The sequence below is a fragment of the Myotis davidii genome, unplaced genomic scaffold, assembly GCF_000327345.1.
Source record: "Myotis davidii unplaced genomic scaffold, ASM32734v1 scaffold637, whole genome shotgun sequence".
NCBI lineage: Eukaryota > Metazoa > Chordata > Mammalia > Chiroptera > Vespertilionidae > Myotis > Myotis davidii.
Genome location: NW_006289494.1, coordinates 742,405 through 768,353, shown reverse-complemented (window position 1 = coordinate 768,353; position 25,949 = coordinate 742,405). Strand labels below are relative to the sequence as shown.

Sequence of the window (25,949 nt, the reverse complement as noted above, 5' to 3'; positions counted from 1 at the left end):
GGGGGGGAGTCTGTGCAAGAGCTTTTGTATGTTTCCAGATGATAGATTTTGGAATTTGGGCTACCCCACTGGCAGCACAGAGCTAGCTGTGAACTGGTCTCATGGAAAAAATTGGCGAGCTTTGGTCTTCAAAGAATTAAACTTCCTTTTTAAGGTCTTCCTAGGTAAGCTAAAAAATTATGAAGAAAACCCTCTTGAACAAAGGGTAATGGTACGATAATGAATAATACGGATTCCACGTAGAAGGTTGAGCAGTTACACTGATGTCAGTGCTGGGTATGAAACAAAAACAGAAGGGCAGGTAGGGCAAGGCGGCATTGTTTTAGGGGCCCACCACTTGCATTTAAAAAGTGAGGGTGAGAGGTCTTAAATAAATATGTTTTTAAGGGAAGCATTTAAACTTGAGAATCTCTCCTTCCAGTTCTCAGTCCTAGGCCTCAAATTGCTCCTTTAGGAAAAAAAAAAAAGTATAATGCTTGGGGTTTTACTATTTAGTTTGGTGGGAACTTTGTTACCTTTTTTCCTTTGGTCTTTCCTCTTTTTTCTTTTCTTTTTTTAAAATCTTTTGTGTGGACCAAAGAGGCTGGGATATTACTTCCTCAGGTCAAAGACTTAAATACTACTTCTGTGTCTACATTCCAGTGGTTGTATGTTTTCCCTCACTAATCACCTATGACAATTTCGATTTTAGTTTTCAGACAAATTTTCATTCTACTTAAAAGGCCGAAAACTTGAACAACCTATGAATTTAATCCCTTTTGTGGAAACTGCAATGGGTTTGCTCAATTTTAAGGTAAGAAAACCCTAATGTGGCTTAGAAGTTAGTATTTTATTACCTAAAGACAACTCTTCTTTTCAATATTAACTTAAAATATTTTTCTGAAAAAATTTATAAGCAAAGTAAATCTTGATCACAATTTATTATTTGTAATTATCCAAAACCAGGTTGTGAGCATCTTAGAAAAGAAATCTTAGAAAAGAAATTGGCTAAGTAGCAAGGAAAAACTTCCCAGTCCTAAATATTTAAATTGTAGATTCCTAGCAATAATTTTAATTTAATAATCTCTATGTAAGATGTGTGCTTTGAATTATTACATTTATAGATTAAGTGTGCATGAAAATTTATTTTGTCACCCTTATGAATTAACTTTCAATTATTCTTTTGTAGCAATTGTCTTTTATTGGGAAACTTTCTGGTCTCTGTAGCAACATCATCCATAAAGTCCAGTTGATAACATTACTATTTGCTAGTTAGTATATGCCAATAATTTGTGGTATATTATTTCAGTTTACCACATTAGAACATAAACTATTTCTTAATATATATCAGGAAGATTATCTTACCCAAGTGTTTTCCAGCATTTCTTGGTTGCAGCAAACTGTTTGCCTAGACAAATTAATAGCTAGCTTGTAAAAAAAAAAAATCCCTTTATCAGTTGTCATTTAAATTGTTTTCCAAAATATGCCTCACATTACACCTGACCTGTGAACATTAGTGTAGTACCCTATCCCGGAGGGCAGGAGAGAAGAAATTCCTAAAAACAAAACAAAATAAAACGATAGTTGAGCTGTACTGGAGAGGTAATACATGAGCAAACGCTCTGAGAGGAAACTCTGAGACCCACTGGACCATGAGGGGGAGAGTGCAAATGTTTGGGGAGCTGCTTCAAGCGTGTTTACACCACTAACCACAGATTCTTCCAAGCCCTCCCTAAATTCTGGGAATATAATCAAAGCATATCTCTTAGAGGAAGCTAGATTTATATAACGATTTAATTTTTAGCACTGTTTTGCCATTTTATTCCATAACGTACTGAGAAGCACTTACAACCCCTGAAATTAATCAGGAGGGTCCTCACGGGTTTCTCATGTCATCCCCACCCACATATATTAGCATGAACCTTTGTAGGTTCACAGTTATGTCTGCGACGAATGTCATTTATCTTTATTTCACATAGAAATATCATCAAAGTTGCTTATTAATACGTCTTGGGTGACTTGTTGCATTTTTATTTTCCCCTCTGACATTGTAGATTTTTGTCTTGTGTGTCTTTAATCCCAAAACCACTTACTAAGAAATCTTGATCCTAATGCAATAATTCAATTAGTTTGATTTAAAAATTCTTTCCTTCTTTCCTGTGGCTTTATGTGTATGGTTTGAGTCTCTTAAAGCAAAAACAAATTTTAGAAAAATATAAATTACTTACAGTACAATCAAACTGAGTTAACTCAAAGTTTTTCTAGAAATTGGATGAACTACAATTCAAACATTCTAACTATATTAATATATGTTAACGGCTATATTAATATAATCCATTAAAGCAAAGCCAATGTATACAGTGTACTTATCTTGAACAATGTTAAACGCCTTTGGAAAGGGGTGATTGGGGCTGCATTTTTGGGACTGCTTTCAGACAAACTGCCTTGTATTCAGAGCTGGATCTTTCTGGTGCCGAATCTGTACCATGCGGCTTCTCTCTCTTCGTGTGTCTCTGTGAGATGTTCTGTTCTGCTCTTTTACAGGCAGTGTGCAAAGAAGCAGTAAAGGCCGGCCCTCCAGTGGGCCTTTTCCTAGATGCGGTCGTTTTCGGAGGAGAAGACTTCCGAGCCAGCATAGGTGTCAAAGACTCATTTCTCTCTCCTCTCTCTCTCTCTCATCCTTTCTGTGTATACGTGTATACTTTTCTTCTTGGGCCCCTTCACAAACGGACATTTACATGACAATATATTTGCCAACCATGACAATGGTTTTCAGCTGAATGGACAACACTTCCTGATAATTTAGGACATCTCACCGGTGTCCTGCTTTCAGAACACAACACCATTACCTCTGTTCATTTATAAAATAACTCATAAAAAGGCCGTTCCAGCCTCAGACGTGTTCGGGGAGAGATAGCATCTACTTTGTTCATAATAAGTATTATGTGAACATCCTCTCTGTTGCTTAAATATTTTGTTTTCACGTCAGTGTAAAGGGGATTGAGGCCCCTAACACAAATTTAAAGCAGTTTCACATATATTCTACTGAATAATTTTCTATATTAAATGTAGTATGTAAATATTATTTAAAATAGATTTTAAATACCTCCTCAAATCTGTCTCAGAACCCTTATTATTAAATATTCACTGAGATCCTATGCATGCCTGTTCTCACTGCTCTTCCCCATCGCTTGGACACGGTGCCCCTGGTCTGAGACGGTGCATCTGGAAAAGAAGCCAAGGTCACAGGTGTTTCAGAGCCACAGTCCCAGTGACCTGAGACGGGCTTTCCCTGAGCAAATGTAAACACACTCCCTCCCACCCCCAGGGGGAAAACAAAAGGAACTTATTTATACCACTCTTTTTTTTTTTCTTTCCAGAGGACTTAGTATCACCAATCGTTTAGCGGAGACTTTCTGCCTCTCTCAGAATGAGTGCCCTTCCATTTCTCTAAGTTCTCCATCCAAACCCTGAAGTATCTGGCTCAGAACCTCAGTGATAACAGGGCAGTGCAACCCCAGCATGTGAAATTCTGGGCTCAGTGAGCGAACTTAACCATCTCCTACACAGCCACTTGGCCACCTTCTGCGGTGCTACCTTTGGACCGACAATTTCCAAGTGATGGCGAAAGGGAAAAATACCTATCAGAAGTCATTCGTCACCCACCCAGTCATTCATGAGTCTGGCTCCTGCGAGGGGGGAGGGGCCTTTTCTTAGTGCGCACGGCCCTTATCCTCGAGATGCCTTGCCAGAGGGACATGAGGTTTACCTCTGCCTCCACACATCCCTCTTCGTTTATACTGAATCATCACCTCACTGGGCCTCAATTCCAGGGAGGACTTAGATATCCTTACAGACTGAGTTTCTGCAAGAGATGTATGGTTTCCGTTTCCAAAGTTAACCTCTCTCCTTTTTCTGCCAACGTCCCACTTTCAGGTGCAACAAGTAGTAAGGAAACCCAAGATATTCTCTACGCCCGACAAAAGATTATTGTTGTGGCGAAGGCCTTTGGTCTACAGGCCATAGACCTGGTGTACATCGACTTTCGAGACGAAGAGGGGCTTCTCAGGCAAGCGAGAGAAGGAGCTGCGATGGGATTTACGGGTATGGTCCTCGACGGTATCGTGAACAGCAGTGTCTAGATTTGCAGACATTCCAGAAATCAGTGTTCCTTAAGGTAGCCAGGTAGTGCACATACCTACCTGTTCTACTATCTGAAACATGAAAAAGCCATCCAGGGCAAGAACCCGCCCAACAAATGGTCAGGTTTTTTGGGGGGCTCTGCCAGTCAACAAGCAAATCGCTTATTTCATTTTCTCTTTAGACTAGTGACCATTTTTTTTCCTGTCCTCTTAAGTATTTTGTTGCACTTTTTGCTGACACGAGGGGAGGGATGAGACTGTCGTAGAAGTATTTTGGGGTGAACTGCCTTACGAGTTTGTGTTGATGGGTTTAAGAAAAAATTTCCTCTGGTAGTCCAAATATTAATGAATTTCTGGGGGGAAAAAATTTGGTGGTATCTTTTTTATTTTTTTCACTCATAACTCGGTTTTTATTCATCTGCCACTCCAAGCTCCTTCTTTCTCTTCCACCTCCCGATATGTGTCTATGCACCTGGCAACACCTACGGGCATTGGCTGGCACTGCGATCAGCGGGTCCCTCACAATCCGGTCCTGGAGCGCAGGCGGATATCTGTTGATTGGTGTGCCTGGTCAACTCAGGCCCCGGGAGCCCAGGGAGCAACCGAAAATTGTGTTTTTGCAACAGAAATCTATTTTTTGAGAAACCACAATAGAATTCTATACCCAAACACATGTCTGCAATTGCATACACACATGTGCAACCATGGATTAAAAAAACACTCTAAAATCTTTTATTCTTATTTGTCCTTCTGCTGCACGTTCTAGAAACATCATGCTCAGAATTGTATCCAAATAATAAGGAAAAAAGACAAGCATCCATGCTATCCCTTTGGTAAATATTTTTGAAATGTGGCCAGTTAGGGGTTACTTAAAGAAACATGTCTTAAGGTGACTTTAAATGCACAAGATATCTAAATGGATGATGACTTAACCCAAAGTAAAATTGAAGGTTTAAGAAACCATCTTAAGTGGTTTATTAGAATTAAATCAAGCTTTGATATTTGATTTTGTGTTTTTAACATAAAGAGTTAAAATGGGACCCCCGCAAATTTGTAAATAAATAAATAAATAAATAAATGCAGTCTCTTACAGGGAAATATTTTTCAATCATCTGAGCTATTAACAGATCCTCCCTACATTGAATAGTGACCGAGAAAGAAAGAGGGCCTCTGCCCTGGTCCTGGGGCTGTCCTTGTCCCTCTGGCCTGTACACCAGCCTTTTCCTAACGACTGGTTAGGACGTGGCCCAAATGGAAAAGTTGGAGAAAAACTCCATGAAATCTATCTAATAGACCCCGATGTTGTTGGTCTAAAATGTGCGGCACTGGCTGCCAAGCAACCAGATGTTGCTCTGAAATGGGCACTAATGCAATAAGAAACAGAAAACGCTGAATTTGACGCGGGCCTCTGTCACCCTCACGCAGTATAACCTGGGTGTCCTCAGTCTCCTCTGGGGTAAATGTTTGCTCCGGAACTTACAAAGGAGTTTGAGGGTTTCTCCAAGATACAGGACCACATTAAATTGGTCCCTAATTCAATCGCGGAAGACAAGTTATTTCAAATCAGATTTAAATTTCTAGACTGTGCCCAACTCAGCATGAGGAGCTTATGGGCTTGGCACTATTGTTTCTCAACAACAGGGAGTATTAAATCACACAAGAAATGGGAGGGGGGATGGGGAGGCACAGAGGGTACAGTGCCCATTATATATTCACGCGAACAAGTCAGCAAAGTAGGGAGCTACACTTTATGGCCATTTTGCAATTTTTAGAAAGAGGGTCTTTGTTGTCCCAATCATATTTCTACATGCCAATAAAAGGTAATTAGTCTGATAAGATAGGAGATTATTTGTAGTATTTTAAAACAATAAATGATTTAATAAGTATGTTAGGCCACTCATGATCTGTTTGTCCTAATTATTTATCATTTAATTCCATACCTTGGGCTTTGCACAAGAAGGGAGGAGAGGAAGGAAGGGAGGAAGGACGGACACACGTCCTGTCTGAAGCAGGTGGTTGAACATTTAAAATTCAGTGAAAGTATTGTGTTATCCATAACACTGAAATAAACACGCAGTCTGTGTTATTCGGATTTTCTGTACTTTAAAAAATTACATATATTTTTAAGGAGTTGTAGTTTTTTAAAGTGAACCATGCATGAAACAGTGGGTTGTAGTTTCTTTTCTGTGGTCGTTGTTTCACAGAGCTTCAGCCCATGAAGGCAGATTTTAAATCAATGCATTGGCTGTATAAAATAGCTGTACTTTAGGTATTATTTCTATGAAAATAAACCAGAAATAAACCTTAGAATAAAGCTCTAAGAGCTGACTCCAGTACTACATGCTGAGAAGAAAGATTATAAATATGAAACTCTATAGGTTTTCCTCTTTTTTGCAGTCTTTTATAGAACACAAAAATGACAGCATCATACAGTTACCTAAAAGAGTTGACAGGTATTGATTTAAAGCATGATATATCAAGTGGTACTGTAAAAAGGATTTCATGGTCATAAATTTTAATGTCTTCCAATTTTGCACCCTCTCAGTAACTTGTCAATAACAACTCTTCTGTATAAAATATTTGCTTTGCTCCCACATGGCATTAAAGTCCGATATTCAGTTGTTGGGGTATACAAAATTCAACAAAAGATAACTTCACAAATGAATGCTCATAAATTTCTAAAACCTAACACGTATCTTAAAGTTAGCCTCATTACCAGCATATGGGTACTTGCAAGCCATCAATAGTTTTACTATATTTTAAATAGTTTGTGTTTTGCTCCTCAAATTATCATGTCTATACTATGAAGTTCCCATGAAATTTGGCTTTTTACACATCAGTGTAAATTATGTACATAAATTATAAAATTCAGGACCAACAATTAGTACAAAATGACTACCAGAACTGACATCCTTTATTAATAATATTGTAACAACTATTAGATTATTTAAATATAATTTCAGTACCTACTATTGAAAAAAGCTCTCATTTGTCATCATTGATGTTATTTGTTCCCAGAAATTATTCCTCAAATAATTTAAAGCAGCTTTATTTATATAATGTTTTATTAATATGCTGACAGATTAAAAATGAAATAGCAATGTGAGGATGTTTTAATTAGGCCACTGTAAGGAAAGATATTACTGTATTTATTCATGGAGACTCTTTCATAAATACAAAAAATATTTTTTTCAAAATATTTTTCTATTGGATAGAATAACTGGAATTGATCTTTTTAAAAACATCAATGATATAATTTCTAATGATTAAATGTTAAAACACTATTTCAAAAGCAAAGCAAATTGATATACCAACAGATATACTTAGCAGAGTAAGTTATCATTAAGTGTACATTCATTTTAAAGAACCAAATATTTCCATAATTTTATTACATAATAAAATGTAACCTCAACATTATTATAACATTAAATTATGTTTCATTTTATTAATGACCTGATTAGATTTCATTCTTCCCTGATTGTTAAACTGTTTCTTTTTAATGACTGCATGATTTCCTAGAATCCTGTGACTCTTATCTTTGTATAATGTTTTTATTTAAGATCCTTAAACTTCAAAAAGAAGATATTACTACAAAGATAAGATTTCATCTGGGTGTCTAAGTATCTATATAAAATCTTCATTCTATAAGAAAAAAGGAAAAATCTGGTTATGTTTTTAGGTCAAGAAACTTTCTGTAATTTTTATTTAAACATTTTGAAATGGAGTAATTTAGGGACCACACTGTTTAAATCTGCCTTCTAGTTTACTGTACTGAATAAAATTTTCTCATTGAAATCTGAATTTCTACTAGTGGTTAGAAATGACATATTACATCTAAGAGGATAAAATAAATTATTATTATGAGACACTATTTGATATTAATATAGTTGTAATACCTGCTTCTGTAAGCTCTATGAAAACCAACAGACAACTTCTAAAAGAAATCGTGGAAGGCAGGGGAATGGTGCCAAATAAGCCAAAGACAACTTATAAAAATTAGAAAGAATTAACATAAAATTTCTCTTCTTTACTTCAAAATAATCACTCTAATTTGCAGACATTATCCTTTAAAGTTCCAGCCAAAGCAGTTACTCAACGAGCTGCTTAGTCAGTCCACCTGTAGCTAAAACTGAGAGATTATCTGCACCAAGGTGGCATTTCTATAGGATCGGAAACACAATTACTCCCATTGTTGTGTTTGTTCTTATGTGGTATTCTGGAGAAGCCTGCCCAATTGCTGTTATTTTCTTTTTAAATGTGCTAAAATAATGAGTTATTTTACATGCAGTCTGCGAGGCATTCAGGAGCCTCTCGTGGCTCAGACGTTCTGTTTGAACATCTACTTGTTTTGTGTTCCCGGTGTTGTTAATTCCCTTGTAGGTAAGCAGGTGATACACCCTAACCAAATTGCAGCCGTCCAGGAACAGTTTTCTCCTTCCCCTGAAAAAATTAAGTGGGCCGAAGAACTGATCGCCGCCTTTGAAGAGCATCAACAATTAGGAAAGGTAAATGTTTTATTAACGACTTGGATGAAACCGGTGTTTAAAGTACTGTGGGGAGGAATGAAAAAAAAATCATTGTTTGGATGATTTTGGTGGAGAGGGTTTGAATTGGGGGCGGGAGGGGGGGGGCAATATTCATCAGTGAGAAATTCGCCTAAGGTAAATTTGTCCTGCCATGTTCCGAAATATTTCACCAACTGGCTCTCACATCTCTCTCTTTTTTTCTTTTCATAAACTATGTTGGCAGCCTTTGAGAAAAGAGAGGAAGTCTGTTTAGTTTTTCTCTATACACTCTGATACAGCTGTCATATGAAAATAATTTTAGATCAAAGTGAGAGCAAGTTGTAATGAAATAAACAGTTTGATCAAATGGTTCTTGTGGAGAGAAATAAATGTCAAGTTACTTTAATAATGGGGCAGAGAAGTACAAAAATCTCCTCCGGTTTAGTCATACAAGAGTGGGAGGTTGTGTATGTGCTTGTACCAGTTCCTGGACCTGAGATTTGGATAGAATGGAAAGCAAATTAACACTGGAGCACGGTTGTTCCTAATTTAGTGCATCATTGAGCCTCGCGGTTCCTGCGCTGTGGGTTTCTGCTATGTAAATATTGCAGTGGTGATGCGCAATCTGTCTCCACTTTGTGCCAGTAACACTTAAATTAGGTGTCGCCTGAAGGAAGATTTTATGCTAGTTGCAGCATTGTCAGTTAATTATCTTAAAGGTTATTTGCAATAATACCGTGTGCCTCCCTTTAAGAGGGTGGGGGGGGAAAGTTGCATTTGCAAAACTGTCCTAGAGGTAATATCTAAATTCGCCCTTGTTACTTACATAAAGAGTGAGGTTTTGATACTTCCAAGGCAGAAGTACTTAGGGGAGGATGTGGAAACATTATTAAGGTTCTAAAGGTTAAATAGTCCCTGTCACAAAAAACAAAACAAAACAAAAAAAAAAAAAAAAAAACAAAAAACAAAAAAAAAACCAGAAAGCAAAAACTAACTGGTGACATCAGAGTACTCTAAAAAAAAAAAAAACAGAAAGCAAAAACTAACTGGTGACATCAGAGTGAGAAGTGTCACTTGCACTTTCCACTGGCAATAAAAACACCTGAAAAATCCCAGGACTTGGGAAAGTAAGTAACAATATTAAATGGGCCACTCCCTCCCTCTCCCTGCGGACACCTGCCTTCAATTCCAACCAGGCACGCATGCTCACCCTCACCAAGATCATCTTTGTACAAATTTGCACAAAAGACAGAATCTGTGATATCGGAAATATCCCATCTGGACATATACCACTTTCAGGATAAATAGCATCCTCTCATTTCAAATCAGTAGTGACCATTGGAAAAAACATGGCAATTCATAGAAAAATATTATTGACATTGTGTTTTATGTTCACTTCTCTATCTTGGCCCCAAAATCCATATCCTGAAACATAGATACTTATCTAGAGAGAAGAGCCATGTACTTTTTCATTCATACATGCAAATAACTCCATCCGCTCTCCTCCTCTTTCCCATGCTTGCCTGCACACACACTCCCTAAATATTCTACACCTCTGTGTGCAGCTTATGTCAGCTGAGGACATGCATGTGATGAATACCTCCAACTGAAATAATCAACTGAGGCAGGATATGGGCCCTCAAAACAGCAGACCAGGCAGAGTTCCAGTCTGGGTTTCATGTTGGATAACGTCAAAGGATGCCACTTGGCATTGTAAGCAGCTAGGGTATGGGAGAAGTTACCCTACATTTCAGGTAGCCTGCAAACAACATTCCAATTAGAACCACACTCTGTTACTGGCATTTAAGTTCTGGGATGAAGAAAAACACAACATTTTTCCATTGTTATCTTGAAAGTGTTGTTCCCAGGGAAAATGGTCTCCGGGTGTCCTTGCCTTTTGATGATGGCAACTTAAATGTTACATTCTGAACTTTTTTTTAAAAAAAAAAAGCAATGCCGTCTTGTTGGGGCAGAAGCTTCCACAATAGTGTGGCAGCTTTTGCTAACACAGAACTGTAGAGAGTGGAGCAGAAGGGAGACTATTAGGTCATTTCTTCCGCGCCCCATTCGTGTAGGTTTGTTTCCGACAGCAAATTCTCGTGGTGCTTTGTCCAGCAAGGTTGAAGTGATTCAAGTAATGGGGCTTCCAGTGGGGACACACGGTTGTTTTATCCAGTTCCCATGTTTCTTTCACTTTGCCTACAAATTGGCTGGTCACAAAAATAGGGTCTGCAGGTAGGTGACTCCGGGTCTTGAGAGGTCTTGGGGTTTAAATCATGTGGGTTCTGTTTGTAGAGATTTAGTATAAATAGGTTGCTCAGTTGTAGGAAGGATTGCTTCCAACAAACATCTAATCTGTTGTATTTCAAATGCGAATCACTGATGAAAACATACACCCTCGGTTACTTTGTCCAAAGCACAGGTGACTGTCAGTGAGGGGAAGCTGATGGTTGGGTCCCAGTGAGACACTTCAAATTTCTGAAAGACCTTTTTTACCCGCCCCTGCCCCCCCCCCGCCCCCTCGGATGAAAAACTTTATTCAAGAAATGTTTATAAGTAGAAATGACCCAAGAAGGCAAAATTACATGTCTTTGCTTTTCTCTACTTCCTTCTCCCATCTTAAATTATATTCTTCCCTAAGAACAAAGGTATAGCTGAAGTTTACAGTTAATGCTGGGTAATTGTGTCTTCTATAGTAATAATAATTATTATTATTACATAGCTATCATTATTATTCAAAAATAAAAGTTCTTCCTTTTTTTTCCTTTCCTCTCCCAATAACAAAATTCATGGGAATACTTAGATCATGAGTAGATAAATTATTGGGGTTCAATCTCTGGTATCACATGAATTTTCTTGTTTTATTTTAATTAGAAGTTCAAGGGAAAGCAAGTTTGAGACCCTTAGTCTAATGTCAGGTGAAAATACTTTACATTAAAAAATAATAATCTGTCACTGTTTGGCAGGTAATGACACTTGTGACTACTTTAAGAATTTGCCTGGTACACTAGTCCCCACTAATAAGAATTAAGCTACCAATTGACTTTAAGGACCAACGTCATCTTCTCCTATTAAATCTGTTGGAAAATGTCTAAACATTCCACATACTCTATGCCCCTATTTTAATTCCCATAAGCTAAATCATTTCTAATTTAGCTGATATCAATTGTGAGGTATATAGCCATAATGTTAATCAAACTTGATTCTTTCTTTCATCCTTCCAGAAAAATATATTCTGAGATGCAAGCTGCATGTCATTAATTATTTTAGCTTTGAATTACTCAATAAAATATTTTAGCCAGGATAAGTCACTTCCATGTTATTTGTTTTAAATTTATAAAGGGTTTTTGAAAGTTAATTTCATTTTTATGTCATTTTTCATAATAATGTTGTCCCATAACATTTAAAAATTATCTATCAACTGAATTTAGTATTGCCTATTTAAAAATATGATTTTAACAGGGTTTTTTTTATTGACTAAGAATTGTATGTAGTATGAAAAGTAGATCATTGAAATGAAAATATCTGGAGTAAATAATTAGTTAATATTAGTTGATATCAGTGGAAACTATAATTTGTTTACAAATAAATATATGTAACATGTATTTATACTACATATACATGCATGTATGTATGATACTATGTATTATTTGATGTCTATATGATAAATTCAGTGATAATTTTTTTCTGTTTCTATATTCATCACTTCTTGGGACAAAAATGACAGCTAAAGGAAGTAGTGGCTTTTTAAAAATGATTGATAATTCCAAGAAATCTTAATATAAGAATTTACCGTTTATTTCTAAATGGAGGCTCTAACAGAAAAATGTGAAAGAATAGCAAAAGGTAGCACGTGACCAATTTTCAAAGGTACTTTGCTAGAGCATTCATATTTCCACAGTATCTCCCTATAAATATGGCTCTGCTTCCTTTCCAGGTTTCCTAGCTCCCCGGTTTATTGCTATCATTGCCATAAATGCTTTATTTTGTTTTGGAAGGATTTCATTTAACTTTTTCAAGGTTTTTCGTTTGTTACAGCTTTGCAAACTGGCTAAAAACAAGGACGGTTCATCTTTGAAATCCAGGTTCAATGAACAACTTAAAGGTCAAAAACAAGGTCACTACCTGACACAATGACTGTAAATAACACACATAACTGAAACATTCCAATTTCACTAGAGCAAGCAGTAATGCAAATTAATAGGTTTGTGTTCAGAAGCAAATCCTCTACTGGAATATAAATGAGGAACTTATATCTTAATTTAAAAAAATGGTTTTTTTCCTCATGTAAGTTCTTCACCTAGAAAATTACAAGGAATACCCTCCCACACACACACCAATATTGAAAGCAAATTATTTTCTTGGATATCTGATTGCAGCCCGCACACCTTTCATTTGTGTTTCCAAATGCAGAGCTTTACAAAAGAAATACTGTTTGGTCCAGATGGCCTTCTAGAAGGCTCCCTGAGAGAACTCAAAAGTCTCTCTAGCCAAAAATATTGTTTCCGCTTATTCAAGTGCCAGAAATCCCACTGCCACTCTTTCACGCAGATCAAATAAACCATCTACAGATTGGGTTGTTGTCTTTGTCAACTGAAAGGGTTGATTCCACTAACAGACAACAGTGTACCCTCCCACACCCCTGCTTCCCACCACCCACAGCCTTCTCTTTATTTGGAAGCAGGAATGCTAAAATCCAAACGGAGTGATTTCCTGTGAAAATGAAAGGTGAAGGGACATAACTCCATCTTTGAGATGCTTACTCATGCGCGTCTCCCTTTATCTCTTATTCATTTAATATTTTTAGAACTATGTGCCATAATTTGGACTTGAAAAATTCAAATTCTTAGACAAGCTGAGAGTCTGCCCATGGTGACTTCAAGGTTAATTTGATTAACAACAAATTTTGCAGATTTGTAAACATTTAAAGCAATGTGACACAATTCCAGTGCTGATCATATCCTATTTCACATACTTTTAGTGACAAACAGCTGTTTCTGTATTAGAGGATAAGATATTTTGTGTGTAGGTTAAATCTGATAACTTTTAAAGTTGTTTGCTCCATCCTTAATTCAGAACACATTCTTAAGTATATTTTAATCAAAATAATTTTATCCTTGTTTATACTCTTCAGGATTTTTTCCCCACTCAGCTTCAATTAGAAAGAGTAATTTTTTTAGTTGGATAAAATCTCAGAAATTTTCTAGTCAAATCCCTTCTGTTTGCAGCTTAATACTTCAAGACCCAACAAGGGTTTGGAAGTTGCCCCAGGTCACTCACAGCCAAGGTGATGGTAAACGCCCCAACCAGAATTCTGGGCTCACTTTGTAGCTAAAGATATGAACATAGTTAGCATAAATGCCGCTTCACTTGGGTCACAGCGAGTCCCCATGTTAATGACCAAAACTAGATAGAACCTTAAAAATATTTGGTCACAAAAACAAAATGTGAATTCAGTTAGTTCAGATTAGCATGATTTTCTTAGTCATGTACTTTTTGTGGGGGGGGGGGCAGGGGGCGGGCGTGAGCAGGAATTCTGATGAGGCAAGAAAGAACACAGAGTGTCTGTGCCTTCCCAGCCATGATTTCCCATATCGCTCCCTCCCTCCCAATTCTGTCCTGTACTTGCCCACCTGCCGAACCCCGGAAAGATTTCTCAGCTCTGATCACTGCAAACCCCGTTCTGTTTCATTAGTCATCAGTTGTTCAGTCTCCCAAGGTAGACTGCCAGCCTTAGGCAATGAGGCCATAGCTAGTCCGGCCTTTGTTTCATCTCCCTCAAAGGGCAGGTTCCCCAAGTCTGTTCTCAGTTACACCTGTGGTTGCACAGACACACCATGGCTTTCCGTGCCTTTAATAGCAAGACCTAAACGAGGACCACAAAAGGATGGCTTTATTCCTTGGACATCTTTCTGTCTCTTTTCCTTTTACAGTATTGCTCCCTCTTAGTATGTATGACTCTTCTAGTATATGTGTATTTCTATGTGTGTCTCCTGTTCCTCCCTTGTCTTCCTCTCCAAGAATTCTTCTTTGTTTCCTCCTTTTCTTTATATTGTTCTTTCTCATGACATCACCACTATACCCCCACCACCGTCCCTTGCCTCCTCTCCTTTAACTAAATTTAATAGAGTTTAGAGCATTCTTTTAATTTTTGTTGAATTGACTTAAAATTTTAAAATTCTTTTTAATATTAAAAGCAAGTAAATGAAATTTTATTAAAATATATAAATCAAGATTTTCTAGAATTCTTTTTTTCCCTGTTTGGGTTAGTGGACCCCAATGAAGAAAAGGGAGAGGGGATTCTCACCACTTCCCTAAAGAGTAAAGAATTCTCTCTTCTGTATCAATTACCTTCCTGCAGCATCTTGGACAGAAATAGGCACACAGTATATATTTAGTAAATACTAGTTAGATAACTGGTTTCAAAATGTCTGACAGTGCTAAAAAGAATTATTCATTGTACTTATAGAATATATGATAGTGACTTTTTGTTTCCTTCTAGAAAAACCCAAAGGAAAAAATTGTCACTATTTATTCCATCCATTACTGTTATCAGTTAGTTGTATATTAGTAAATTCTTTAAAGTGCCTTAAAGTTAATATTTGTTCATTTAGATGTGTTTTCCCAAGAAAGAATAGTCTAAGGCCATGATGGCGAACCTATGACACGCGTGTCAGAGGTGACACATGAACTCATTTTTTTGGTTGATTTTTCATTGGTTAAATGGCATTTAAATATAGAAAATAAATATCAAAAATATAAGTGTTTGTTTTACTATGGTTGCATATATCAAAAAATTTCTATATGTGACATGGCACCAGAGTTAAGTTAGGGTTTTTCAAAATGCTGACATGCCAAGCTCAAAAGGTTCGCCATCACTGGTCTAAAGTGTATAAAATAGAAGTTTAACGTTAATGGTCTTAGCAGCAAGCTGCTATAAAATGGCCCTCATTCTCTGCTTTTCTCATAGGCAATACCAGCTTAAATTGACATGAAATATTCTAAATTAAATTTAAAATATTTACATACTATTTGTTAAATAAAAATCTTTTCAGACGAAATTTCTAATTTAAAAAGAAATCTGGGAGGGAAGTGATAGTTGTAGAACTCTAGATAATTACTAAATATTCAATGAATTATACACACTTAACAATGGTGAATCTTATGGTATGCAAATTATACCTCAATAAACCAATTTAAAAACTGAGAAAATTAAGCACGATGTATACTTCGCTAGAAAATGTGGAAGCTCCTTTAGGTTTTGTAATATGTTTATAAATCCAATTGTTTTACTTCAGTAGGTAGCTTTCCACATGATAAATTCGACTTGATTTTTCCAGATTTAAAGATATCTAAAACAAAGACTTGTCTATTTCTGTCTGATCATTCTGCCTAAAAATCTTTAAAGATAAACCTTGCTGCCTATATTTTGTGAGCTCTGAAAAGAGTTTTAAAAACGGAAGCACCGTTGGTCTTCCCTATCTATTTGTAAAGTAAGGATGGCTCTGGTCCACTGAGACCCTCCATCTGGGCAGTAGAAGACTCTGGACTGGTCAAATCCTATATCATAAAAGGGCAATATGCAAATTGACCCTAATGATGAAATGACCAGAATGCTGCTCAACCATTTACTATGAGGTGCATTGACCACCTCTCGGTCCCTTTCTCCAGCCAGCAGGTTCCAATTGCCCAATGGCGAATGGGAAACCAGGAGTGGGTGGCGGGGGACTTGGGTGGCACCAGGCCAAGGAACCCACCCCACCAGTTGCCCCCCACACAGAAGGCAACCTGTGGCAGGGCAGGGCTGGGGGATGGGCAGAACGGCCAACCTCTTGGTTCCTCCCCCCCAGCCAGCAGGCTCCAATCACCCAATCGCAAGTGGGGAACTGGGGGTGGGTGGTGGCAGGGGCCAGGCCTAGGGACTGTACCTACGCATGAATTTTGTGCACCAGGCCTCTAGAATTAAGATAATTGACCCAGACATTCACCTCATCTCTCCTCCCTATGGTTCAGCCACCTCCACCTGCCCTGCCAAATTCATTTTCCAAATCTTCTACTGCTTTTTTTCTCCTCCAACTTCCTAAAACTGTTGGTAAGATCCCAAATCAATCTCACTAATGCACCTACTCTTTCCATTTTCTATGGGGTTAAACCTAAACCATTCCTTTCTAAAAAGCAAAATGTTAATGATGTCTATTCATTTTACATCTCCCCACTAGCCACATTCCAGGAATTCCCTCCTTTTTTACAAACCCATCGGGCGGGCACTTGTCTTTGCTAGGACTTCCACTGAAAACTCTGTCCTTCCTTCCCCATGGTTCCACTCCCTCCTGCAGCTGATAGTTTGAGTTTTTAAATTCGATGAAGTATATTTGCTTTCAAATACTGATGCTGTGTCCGATGAAGAAACGGAGGCTTAGAGATGTAGCATTATTTGCCGTGGGTCACACACAGCAGGAGAAGGAGCCTGGATTCCATCTCAGGTGTAGCTGACCCGGAAGCCCGTATTCCTAACCTCTGCATCGAGGTGCTCAAACGGGAGAACCCAGAGAAGCAAGTCCCTTTATCTCCAGGTTTCGGGGTGTCCTCCTTGTCTCAGCAGCAGTCACTGCACACCACCTCAGACTGTGCTCTTCCTGCCGTTCCTGTTTCTGTTTGGTGGGAAGTCACAGAGGGGCTGCTTGGCCAGGTGGCCCCTGGTGCCCCGGGCCAGCACTGACCCGGCAGGAGGGCTGCCGGGAGCTGACTCGGCCATCCGTTCAGGTCTCCATTGATGGTTTGTGCACTTTTTTACAGCCAGAGAGGCACAGGGGAAAGGATGGGAGGGATGAAAGGGAGATTCCCCAGGCTTTTCCACCTTTCAGAACTTGGAAAATAAATTCCATAGGCTGCCCAGGATGCAGGATCCCCTGCACCTCACACCCCCTGAGGCTGCGCTCCTAGGCAGGGGCAGAAAGCACCATCCCAAGCAGTTCAACAGGCCTGAATTGTCACTGCATCTCCCAATCAGGTACGAAACTAGCCCTTTCAGATACTCCAACTGTTTTATTCTCATGAATCATTTGAAAGGCTTCCCCTTCAAAAGCCATGGAAAGTCATCTGTCAGGATTGCCCTGCCAGTAGTAAGGAGAGATCAGCCCAATGTGGGTTATTGTCCATATTGAATGGCTTCAGTAGAACTTTTAGAAATTCCATGCAGAGCTACATTAGCATCTATAAATTCTCTGACCATAGATGTAAATAGTATTGAATTTTCATTCTGAGCAGTATTAAAATACCTATCAAATTATCACTACAATTTAAAGTCTTTAAAAAATGTTCTCTATTTCCCCAGTCTTCAATAATATCCTTTTACTCTCGTCCTGGCAATTTTAAAAGATGTTTATTCTGATATTCAGAAGCATATAGAAGGATGAAATGTCACTGTCTTTAATCCTCCTCATAAATGTTTTGGGTTTCTTTTCAGGAAGATGTCATTCACATATTTATAATTAAGTTTTTTTCCCACTGAAAATATCCTTTGGTATTTCTCATATCAAAATAATTATAGTAAGAGCTTTCAAATGGGAACTCAGGGTGGAAGCATGTTATATTTTAGTAGTTCCCAATTCAGTTATTAAAACTGTATTTTCACATATTTATTTATCTGTACCTTATCTATATATCATTATTTTTTTTTCAGTTTCATCCTAAGTAATAGCTCTGAAATAGTCATTTACATATGCTGGTTATTTTTTATAAATCACATCAAAATAAAATTTTAAAGTACATAGTATACTTTATATGATTATATATAAAAAAATTTGTTTATAACCACAGGTACCACCATTTAAAGCTATACTTTGAGATATATATATTAGTGGGAAGAGTTTGAGATTTTGGATGAAAAGACTTAGAGTCTAGTCCTCTCCTTCTCACACATTCTTCTAAAAAAATTAATACTGCACCTCAGTTTTTCCATCTATTAATCAGAAACAAGCATGCCTTCCCTACTATAAGTGAGAGAATGTCTTTGAAAATATTTTGTAAAAGTGTAAAGTACCATCAGATGAACCCTCTTCTTTTGGTAATGGGTCTTCTAATAAGATTGCACCCGTCCCGTTTTTAGCTTGGAAAGGAATATTCTAGGGCTTACTGGGGGTATAGCTTGTAGTGTATAAACCACGGTTGCTGAATCTTGATATTTCCTCCTCAAGGGAGAATAAACATCCTCCACCCACTCCAACCCCCCTCCTGGCACCAGAGAGCCATCTGTGTTTGTGGAGTGGGCTGGCGGGGGGGGCGGTCAGTCCATCCATGATGGTCTCACTCAGCAGCAAGGCTGAGCTGGGCAGCGCCAGCTCTTAGCTTTCCCATTGTTGGGTACCCAGACCACCCCTGGACAGAGGGCAAGTGCCCAGAATAAAGGAAAGGAAACAGGTGTTTCAACTTCCTCTCCTTAGGGTCCAGGAAGGAGCCAGTCTGGGCCCACTGGGGGTGCAGCAGGAGCAAAGGGAGCCAGGGGTCCCCAGTCCTGTTTCGTCCAGCAGAGACCGTCTTATGTGCTGTGCTTTGTCATAGACAGTCAAGCAGCTGATGAGAAGCAAGACCAATATTTTAAAATGTTGTCTGTGTTCAGATTGCTTTAAGTTGGGCTAGTTTGGGCTCCCTTTCCTCAGGCCCTAGAGAAAACCCTTCACCCACAGACAGAGCCATAGGAAGGTCCTGCATCTCACACTGTGGTCTTTCATTTTGCTTGCTCTGTTGAGTCACTGACAACCAGAAGCTCATGGGGGACACAGACAAAGCCAACCCCACTCTCAGTCTCCTCCACCCCTCTCGACCTTCATTTGGCATCCCTGTCCCTCTACACCTGACTTTAAAAGTACCTGTTCCTCAAAGCCCTTCTCTGGCCAAACCACCCGTTTCCATGGCTCCTTCTCTCTGTGGCTCCTCTGTCTTTGCAGCACGAATATAACATACTCACTTGCATTTTAACTTTTAAGTCATTTGCATGAGCTAACCTGACCCCAACCCAGCATCACATTTGTTGAGGTTAGACACTGTGTCTCCTGGAGGCTCAGCAAATATGAGCCAACTGACGAGTGAGTATTATGAGACCAGGGAAAGATTGAGTGGTACCGAAAGGTGCCAGCAGATAAAGGAAAAGAGAAACAGGATAAATTCCATCTTCCCAGGCCATGGCCCACCCAGTCACCCCACTCCGGCCCCACTAAAGAGCCAGGCTCCACTCTGAACCATGCTTTGAGCACTAGGTTCTGTAAATTCAAAGAAATATGAGATTGGACTCCTGCCCTCAAGAGAAAGTGAGAAAGATAACAACGTAAACAGATAATTACAAAGGAGTGTGACAGGGGCTATAAAGGGAGGCTGCCTAAGGAAAGGGAGGCAAGGGATTAGCCCTACAGGGAAGTCTAGAAATGCTTGTGATATTTCTGTGCCTTGAAGCACAAGAAATTTGCCAGATAGACATGGAAAGGGCCTTCAGAGCAGAGGACAGTGTGTGCGAGAGATACCAAGGGGTGTGTGTGTGCGTGTGTGTGTGTGTGCGTGTGTGTGTGTGTGTGTGTGTGTGTGGCTGGTTGCTGGACTGGCAGGAGACAAGGCCAAGAGCAGAAGCAGAGGCCGGCCTGCCCTGGTCAGGGGAGCATTGCATTTGATTCTGTAAGTCCAAAGGGAGCCAAAACAAGGTTTAAGCAAATGGAGATCCGACCTGAAGTTTTATAAAAATTACAGCATGATCCCAATTAGGAAGGGGCAGCTCCCCTGTTAAGCCTCCAGCACTCTCCCAGCGAGATCTCTCACCAGCCTGGGAGCCGGGCAGCTTAGCCACTGAGCTTGGAGTAACAGGCAAGCAAACTCACATCCTTAAAAGGAGCTTCATAACCAACTTGTGAGGGGACCAGGCCATACTAGGACCTGTCCACGGACTCTGCAAGTTGATAAGTTCCAAAAATTGGAAAGAAAGAAGAGTGAGAGTGAAACAGCGTCCGCCAGCGCATCATCCCCACCCGCTGTGAGGAGCGTCACGGAGCAGGTGGCTCTGTGCCTATGGAAGCTGTATTGCAGGAGGTCGTGGCTGGGCTGAGAGGATTTAGCAGGTAGAGACACAACCAAGATCTTGTAGAGAAATTTGATAATGGCCGACACTGACGGATAGTTTTAGGAAATCCCTGGGACCTGTTGTGAGGTAAATGATTAATTTGCCGGGTGTAAGACTTAGCGTCACAGAGGAAGAGTGTCACCCCAAAAAAGAGGGACTGTAACAGCTGTGCTCAAATGCTCTCAGTAAAGCCGGCAGCGAAATCCCCCTTAGAGTGAAGTGCAGCAACTCTGTCATTGGAAAGTGCCAGAGAGAACTCCCGGAATGCCCCAAAAAGTTATGTGAAAGCATTAGATCAAATTATGGTTTCTAAAAAATTATTCTTTGAGTACTCTAAGGGAAAATATCTCAGGTACTAAGTGCCAGAAATGCAAACTATGAATATTTCCCGTAGATATGTTTACCATTGTCGTCAACACCACCATCATCAATACTTTTGCCATCAAATTATAAGTCGGATTCTCCCTGCCATGAAAAACTTCAGTGTCTGATCATGTTGACGTGATTTTGATGCCTAACGTGCCACCAGGCTCATTCTAAGGCAGTGGTTCTCAACCTTCTGGCCCTTTAAACACAGTTCCTCAGGTTGTGACCCAACCATAAAATGATTTTCGTTGCTACTTCATAACTGTAATGTTGCTACTGTTATGAATCGTCATGTAAATATCTGATATGCAGGATGGTCTTAGGCGACCCCTGTGAAAGGGTCGTTCAACTGCCAAAGCGGTCGCGACCCCCAGGTTGAGATCCGCTGTCTAAGGTGCTACCACCCTTCACAAGACTGAAACCACAGGCTTGTGTGTAGTAAAATGTGCCAAAGCAGTGGGTCAGTCATTTTTCACAAGTAACTCAATAGGTAACTGTGGAATAAAAGCCCATTGCGCAAGGAGCTCCGTGGCAACTCTGACGGGGAACGCCTGTGTGCTGTAGGTACGCGGCAACCTATCTAAGGGAACTGTGCAACCGGCGGCACGATCCTGATTGGGAAGGGCAGCCATTCCGACCGCTCGGGGCTCATCACACTGGCTCTTCCTCTCATTCTAGTGCATTATATTGTACCTGCTTCTTTCTTCCCTGTCTCCTCCAGCAAACTGTAAGCAACTTGAGGGCAGGGATGGAGCTGTATCCATTTCAAAGCCGGCCTGACCATTTCTACCCGGGGACCTAACACACAGAACTTCTCAAACTCAAACGTACATTAGAATCAGCAGAGAATTCCTGCCACCCCACAGGCCTTCTGCATCAAACCATATGGGGTCCAGACCGAGAATCTGCATTTTAACCACCGGCCCTCCCCCTTTGGTGATTCTGACTCAGGTGGTCAGGGGGCACTTCTCAGTCGACAAGCCCAGGGTGTAAGCCAGGGGCACCTGCTTCGCATCAGAGAGGGCCAGGATTACCCCACTTCTGCATCCACTAGCTAGAGGGCAGACAGGTACAAGTTCCTTCAATTCTTAGTGCCTCGGTTTCCTCAGCAATAAAATGGGGATGAATAGAAATTCAAAGAAACAGAAAGCAGAATGGTGATTGCTAGAGGCTAGGGAAGGAGACCTGGGGAGTAGCTGTTTAATAGGAACTGACCAAGTGTTACTTTTGCAAGATGAAAAAGTTCTGGAAATCGGTCACACAGCAATGTGAATATGCTTAATGCTACTGAACTGTACACTTAAAAACGGTTGAAATGGTAAATTTTAGGTTATGTTTTTGCCACAATTAAAAAGAAAATATTGTTAATGGGGATGGTTGTTACGAGCTATGTTGCCGTGGAGCTCCTTGCGCAATGGGCTTTTATTCCACAGTTACCTATTGAGTTACTTGTGAAAAATGACTGACCCACTGCTTTGGCACATTTTACTACACACAAGCCTGTGGTTTCAGTCTTGTGAAGGGTGGTAGCACCTTAGACAGCGGTTCTCAACCTGGGGGTCGCGACCCCTTTGGCAGTTGAACGACCCTTTCACAGGGGTCGCCTAAGACCATCTTGCATATCAGATATTTACATTGCGATTCATAGCAGTAGTAACTGCTCTTGTTACGAGCATTACATGAAATAAAATATGTCCAGTGCTAGGCTAGCAACTGCTCAGAAAATTATTATTATTGTTCTAGTCATGGTTCTTAAGGCCTTTAACCATGAGTGAGTTACTATTTAAACCAAATGACAGTCTGAATCTTCATGCTGATGGAAGTCCCTTTACTTTGCAAATGGTATGTGTGCCACTTTCTCTGGAATGCACGGGGCTATGAAACTGAAATTACCTGTAACCATTTATTAAGGAATGTTTCCAACCCTCCCTACAAATCCAAGCAGCTTTTGACAAACTGTTTTTTCTAAATCCTGACCAACAGCCCAGTCACATTTCCCAGGTAGATCCATATGTTAAAAAAAACCAACCCATATTGTTGGTTGATATGTGAAAGCAGGGGAATATTCATGGTGGGCGTCTAATTCTTAACCCTAAAATCCTCCGTTTGCTGAGATGAAGAAAACAAAGAACAAATAGGTTGAATTTTGTTTTCCAGCTTGAGCTTCATAAAGGAAGTTAAGCCGAAACCGGTTTGGCTCAGTGGATAGAGCATCGGCCTGCGGACTGAAAGGTCCCAGGTTCGATTCCGGTCAAGGGCATGTACCTGGGTTGAGGCACATCCCCAGTGGGAGATGTGCAGGAGGCAGCTGATCGATGTCTCTCTCTCATCGATGTCTCTGACTCTCTATCCCTCTCCCTTCCTCTCTGTAAAAAATCAATAAAATATATTTTAAAAAAAGGAAGTTAAGCAAAATCTGCCACCATAGAAGCAAGAAATGGTGTCTTCTGTCTTAAAACACTCCATGGGATATTTTGCCTCTTTGATATGCACGCGGAACCCGGAGCAGATTCAGGGGACGTGGCATAGCCCCAAGGCCGTCATTTTGATTCTCTGGGCATTGTTTTGATTTCATGTGCATCTATGCTCATGTCATCTCTGTCCAGCCTTGGCAGGACAGAGGTGCTGTTTTACAGGGCTGCCATCCGCTCAGTGGGCGGGTAACCAGGAGGCCTTTGGTCTTCAACATTTACTCCAATAAGGAGACTAGACTATTGCCTTGTAAAACAGCATGAGGCTCACACCCCGATTTCACGTCTCCTGCTAACGCACGGAACATCCTTGGAACTTCTACCAAATTCATAAAATTCATCATAGTCCCAGAGCTGACCATAATTAGTTCTAGGCTGAATGAAATTAGTCACAGGCCAACCTGGGGGTATAAATGGTAAAAATAAGAGGGTAAGAGATGACGGATTTTAGTCCATGCAGGTGTTCATATGAATCAGATTTATCATTTCAGGGCTGGGAAGGTTAAGCAATACAACCATGCTGTCACTTAACTATTAGGATACCTTCTGAGAAATAAGTCATTCGGCTCTTTCATTGTTGTGCGAATACCATAGAGAGCACTTAGAGGGTATAGCCTACAAACCTGTCCAGCATATTACTGTGCTGGATACTGTGGGCAGCTGTAATGTGTTGCACTATGGTATTACAATGGCTATGACATCACTAGGCAATAGGAATGTTTCAGCTTCGTTATAATCTTAGGGCACCCCTGTCATATATGTGGTCTTGGTCATTGACTGAAACATTGTTTGTGGCTCATGACAGTCCTGGTGAACATTCTAATCCTAGTGGCTTTTAAGCCTCTCTGTTGATTGAAAGATAAATTCTGAAGTCACTGCTAAGGATTCCCTGCCAATTTTATTTTACCTCCATCCTATATAGAACTCGGTGTAATTGTGGGACATGAGGGTTCCTAGAGAGCCCAGGAGACCCATCCAGGAAGCCCTGAATAAGGACAGCGTTGACCGTTGACAGGTAGTACTTGTGAAATCAGAAGTAGATGGCAATATATGCAACCAATCAGCTAGGATTGATTTTCTAGTCCACTTCCAAGTCTCAAAAGATCTCTGCTTTCCACTCATACCAGCATCCTTGCCATGAATTAAGATGAAGAGTTGTGATTGCATACAGCAAAAAGAAGTGATTAAAATAACATAAATATCCAGACATTAACTTATATTCTGGGCATACTACCTTCTGCCCATTAAGTTTTTCTTTTTCTGATGCACTAAGAACTACCTTGTTAATGGGGGGGTCTGTGATGAAGGCTTGAAGTTCTGAGATCCAAGTATTAGCCCCTGCTCTCACATTTCCTAATCACCTTGACCTGTTTCGTCCTCTAGATTACATGATGCATTCAACAAGTATTTTCAGAGGTTTTCAAAAATGAATCTGTAAAATGGGGATAAATCAGATCTCAGAGATTCCTTCCAGTCTTGCCATTCAACCGACCTGTGATTCTTTGGTTACAGGCTCATGTCCCTTGTCATTCTAATCCTGTCCTGCAAATGTATACCAACAGAGGAATCTCTTTTTACTCAGTACAATCCTACCTTACATTTTCTCATCCCCTGATAGTGTTACCCCTCAATTATGTTCTAGCAAGAAGCAAGTTAACCTGATCATACATTTATTTTTCAAATAGTGATCAGTTGTCAGAGCGCTTTACTGTTTTTAAAGTTCTATACAATATCTCAAAACCTATAAGGAAGTATTTACCTTTTCCTTCCACAGTTGTTTCCTGCTTGATTTCAAGAGTTAAATGAACAGTTTCCAATACCCTGTGTCTGATTTTTTCCACTCCATTAAAATGCTAAAAGATATTTTTTTCCTCTTTAGAAGGAAAAAAAAAATCTTTCCCCTGTAATTTGCTTTGGCTTTCTCAAAAGTTGGGTTGGAAAGTCAGTATAATTCAGGTGGAATCTGAAATGTTCTTGTGCCTAAAGGAAGCCTATAATTTCCGAGCTTTCTTTCAGGAAGTTTGTATGCTCTGTTTTCCAGGGAGCCTTTACTTTCCGAGGGAGTATGATCGACATGCCATTACTGAAGCAGGCCCAGAACATTGTTACGCTTGCCACATCCATCAAGGAAAAATGATCTGCTAAATCAAGCTCTCATCAGGTGGGCGGAACATATACAGTAGGTTTCTTAAAGACAGACCATAATACTCAAGGCAACTTGTTAGTATGCCAGATTGGAACCTTTCTCCACTTACAGTTCATGTTAATCACAATTTCTCGTGGTTGTCCTTATCTCACTGGCCAGTTATTCCTCTAAAAACGAACCTTCTTCTTTTTGGTTCCAAGCTTATGATTTTATTGTTCATTAATGGGATATCGCTAT

At 39.7% G+C, this 25,949-nt stretch overlaps 1 protein-coding gene across 1 annotated transcript in view; it reads left to right on the top strand.

Annotated features, from left to right (window-relative positions):
- CLYBL (citrate lyase beta like) overlaps window positions 1-25,949 on the top strand; it is a 119,520-nt gene that overhangs the window by 92,679 nt on the left and 892 nt on the right. The window contains exons 5-9 of the mRNA XM_015562782.1: window positions 692-793; window positions 2,524-2,617; window positions 3,916-4,083; window positions 8,502-8,626; window positions 25,608-25,727. Coding sequence (XP_015418268.1) covers window positions 692-793; window positions 2,524-2,617; window positions 3,916-4,083; window positions 8,502-8,626; window positions 25,608-25,703 — 585 coding nt within the window. The 3' untranslated portion in view covers window positions 25,704-25,727. The remainder of the gene's footprint in view (window positions 1-691; window positions 794-2,523; window positions 2,618-3,915; window positions 4,084-8,501; window positions 8,627-25,607; window positions 25,728-25,949) is intronic.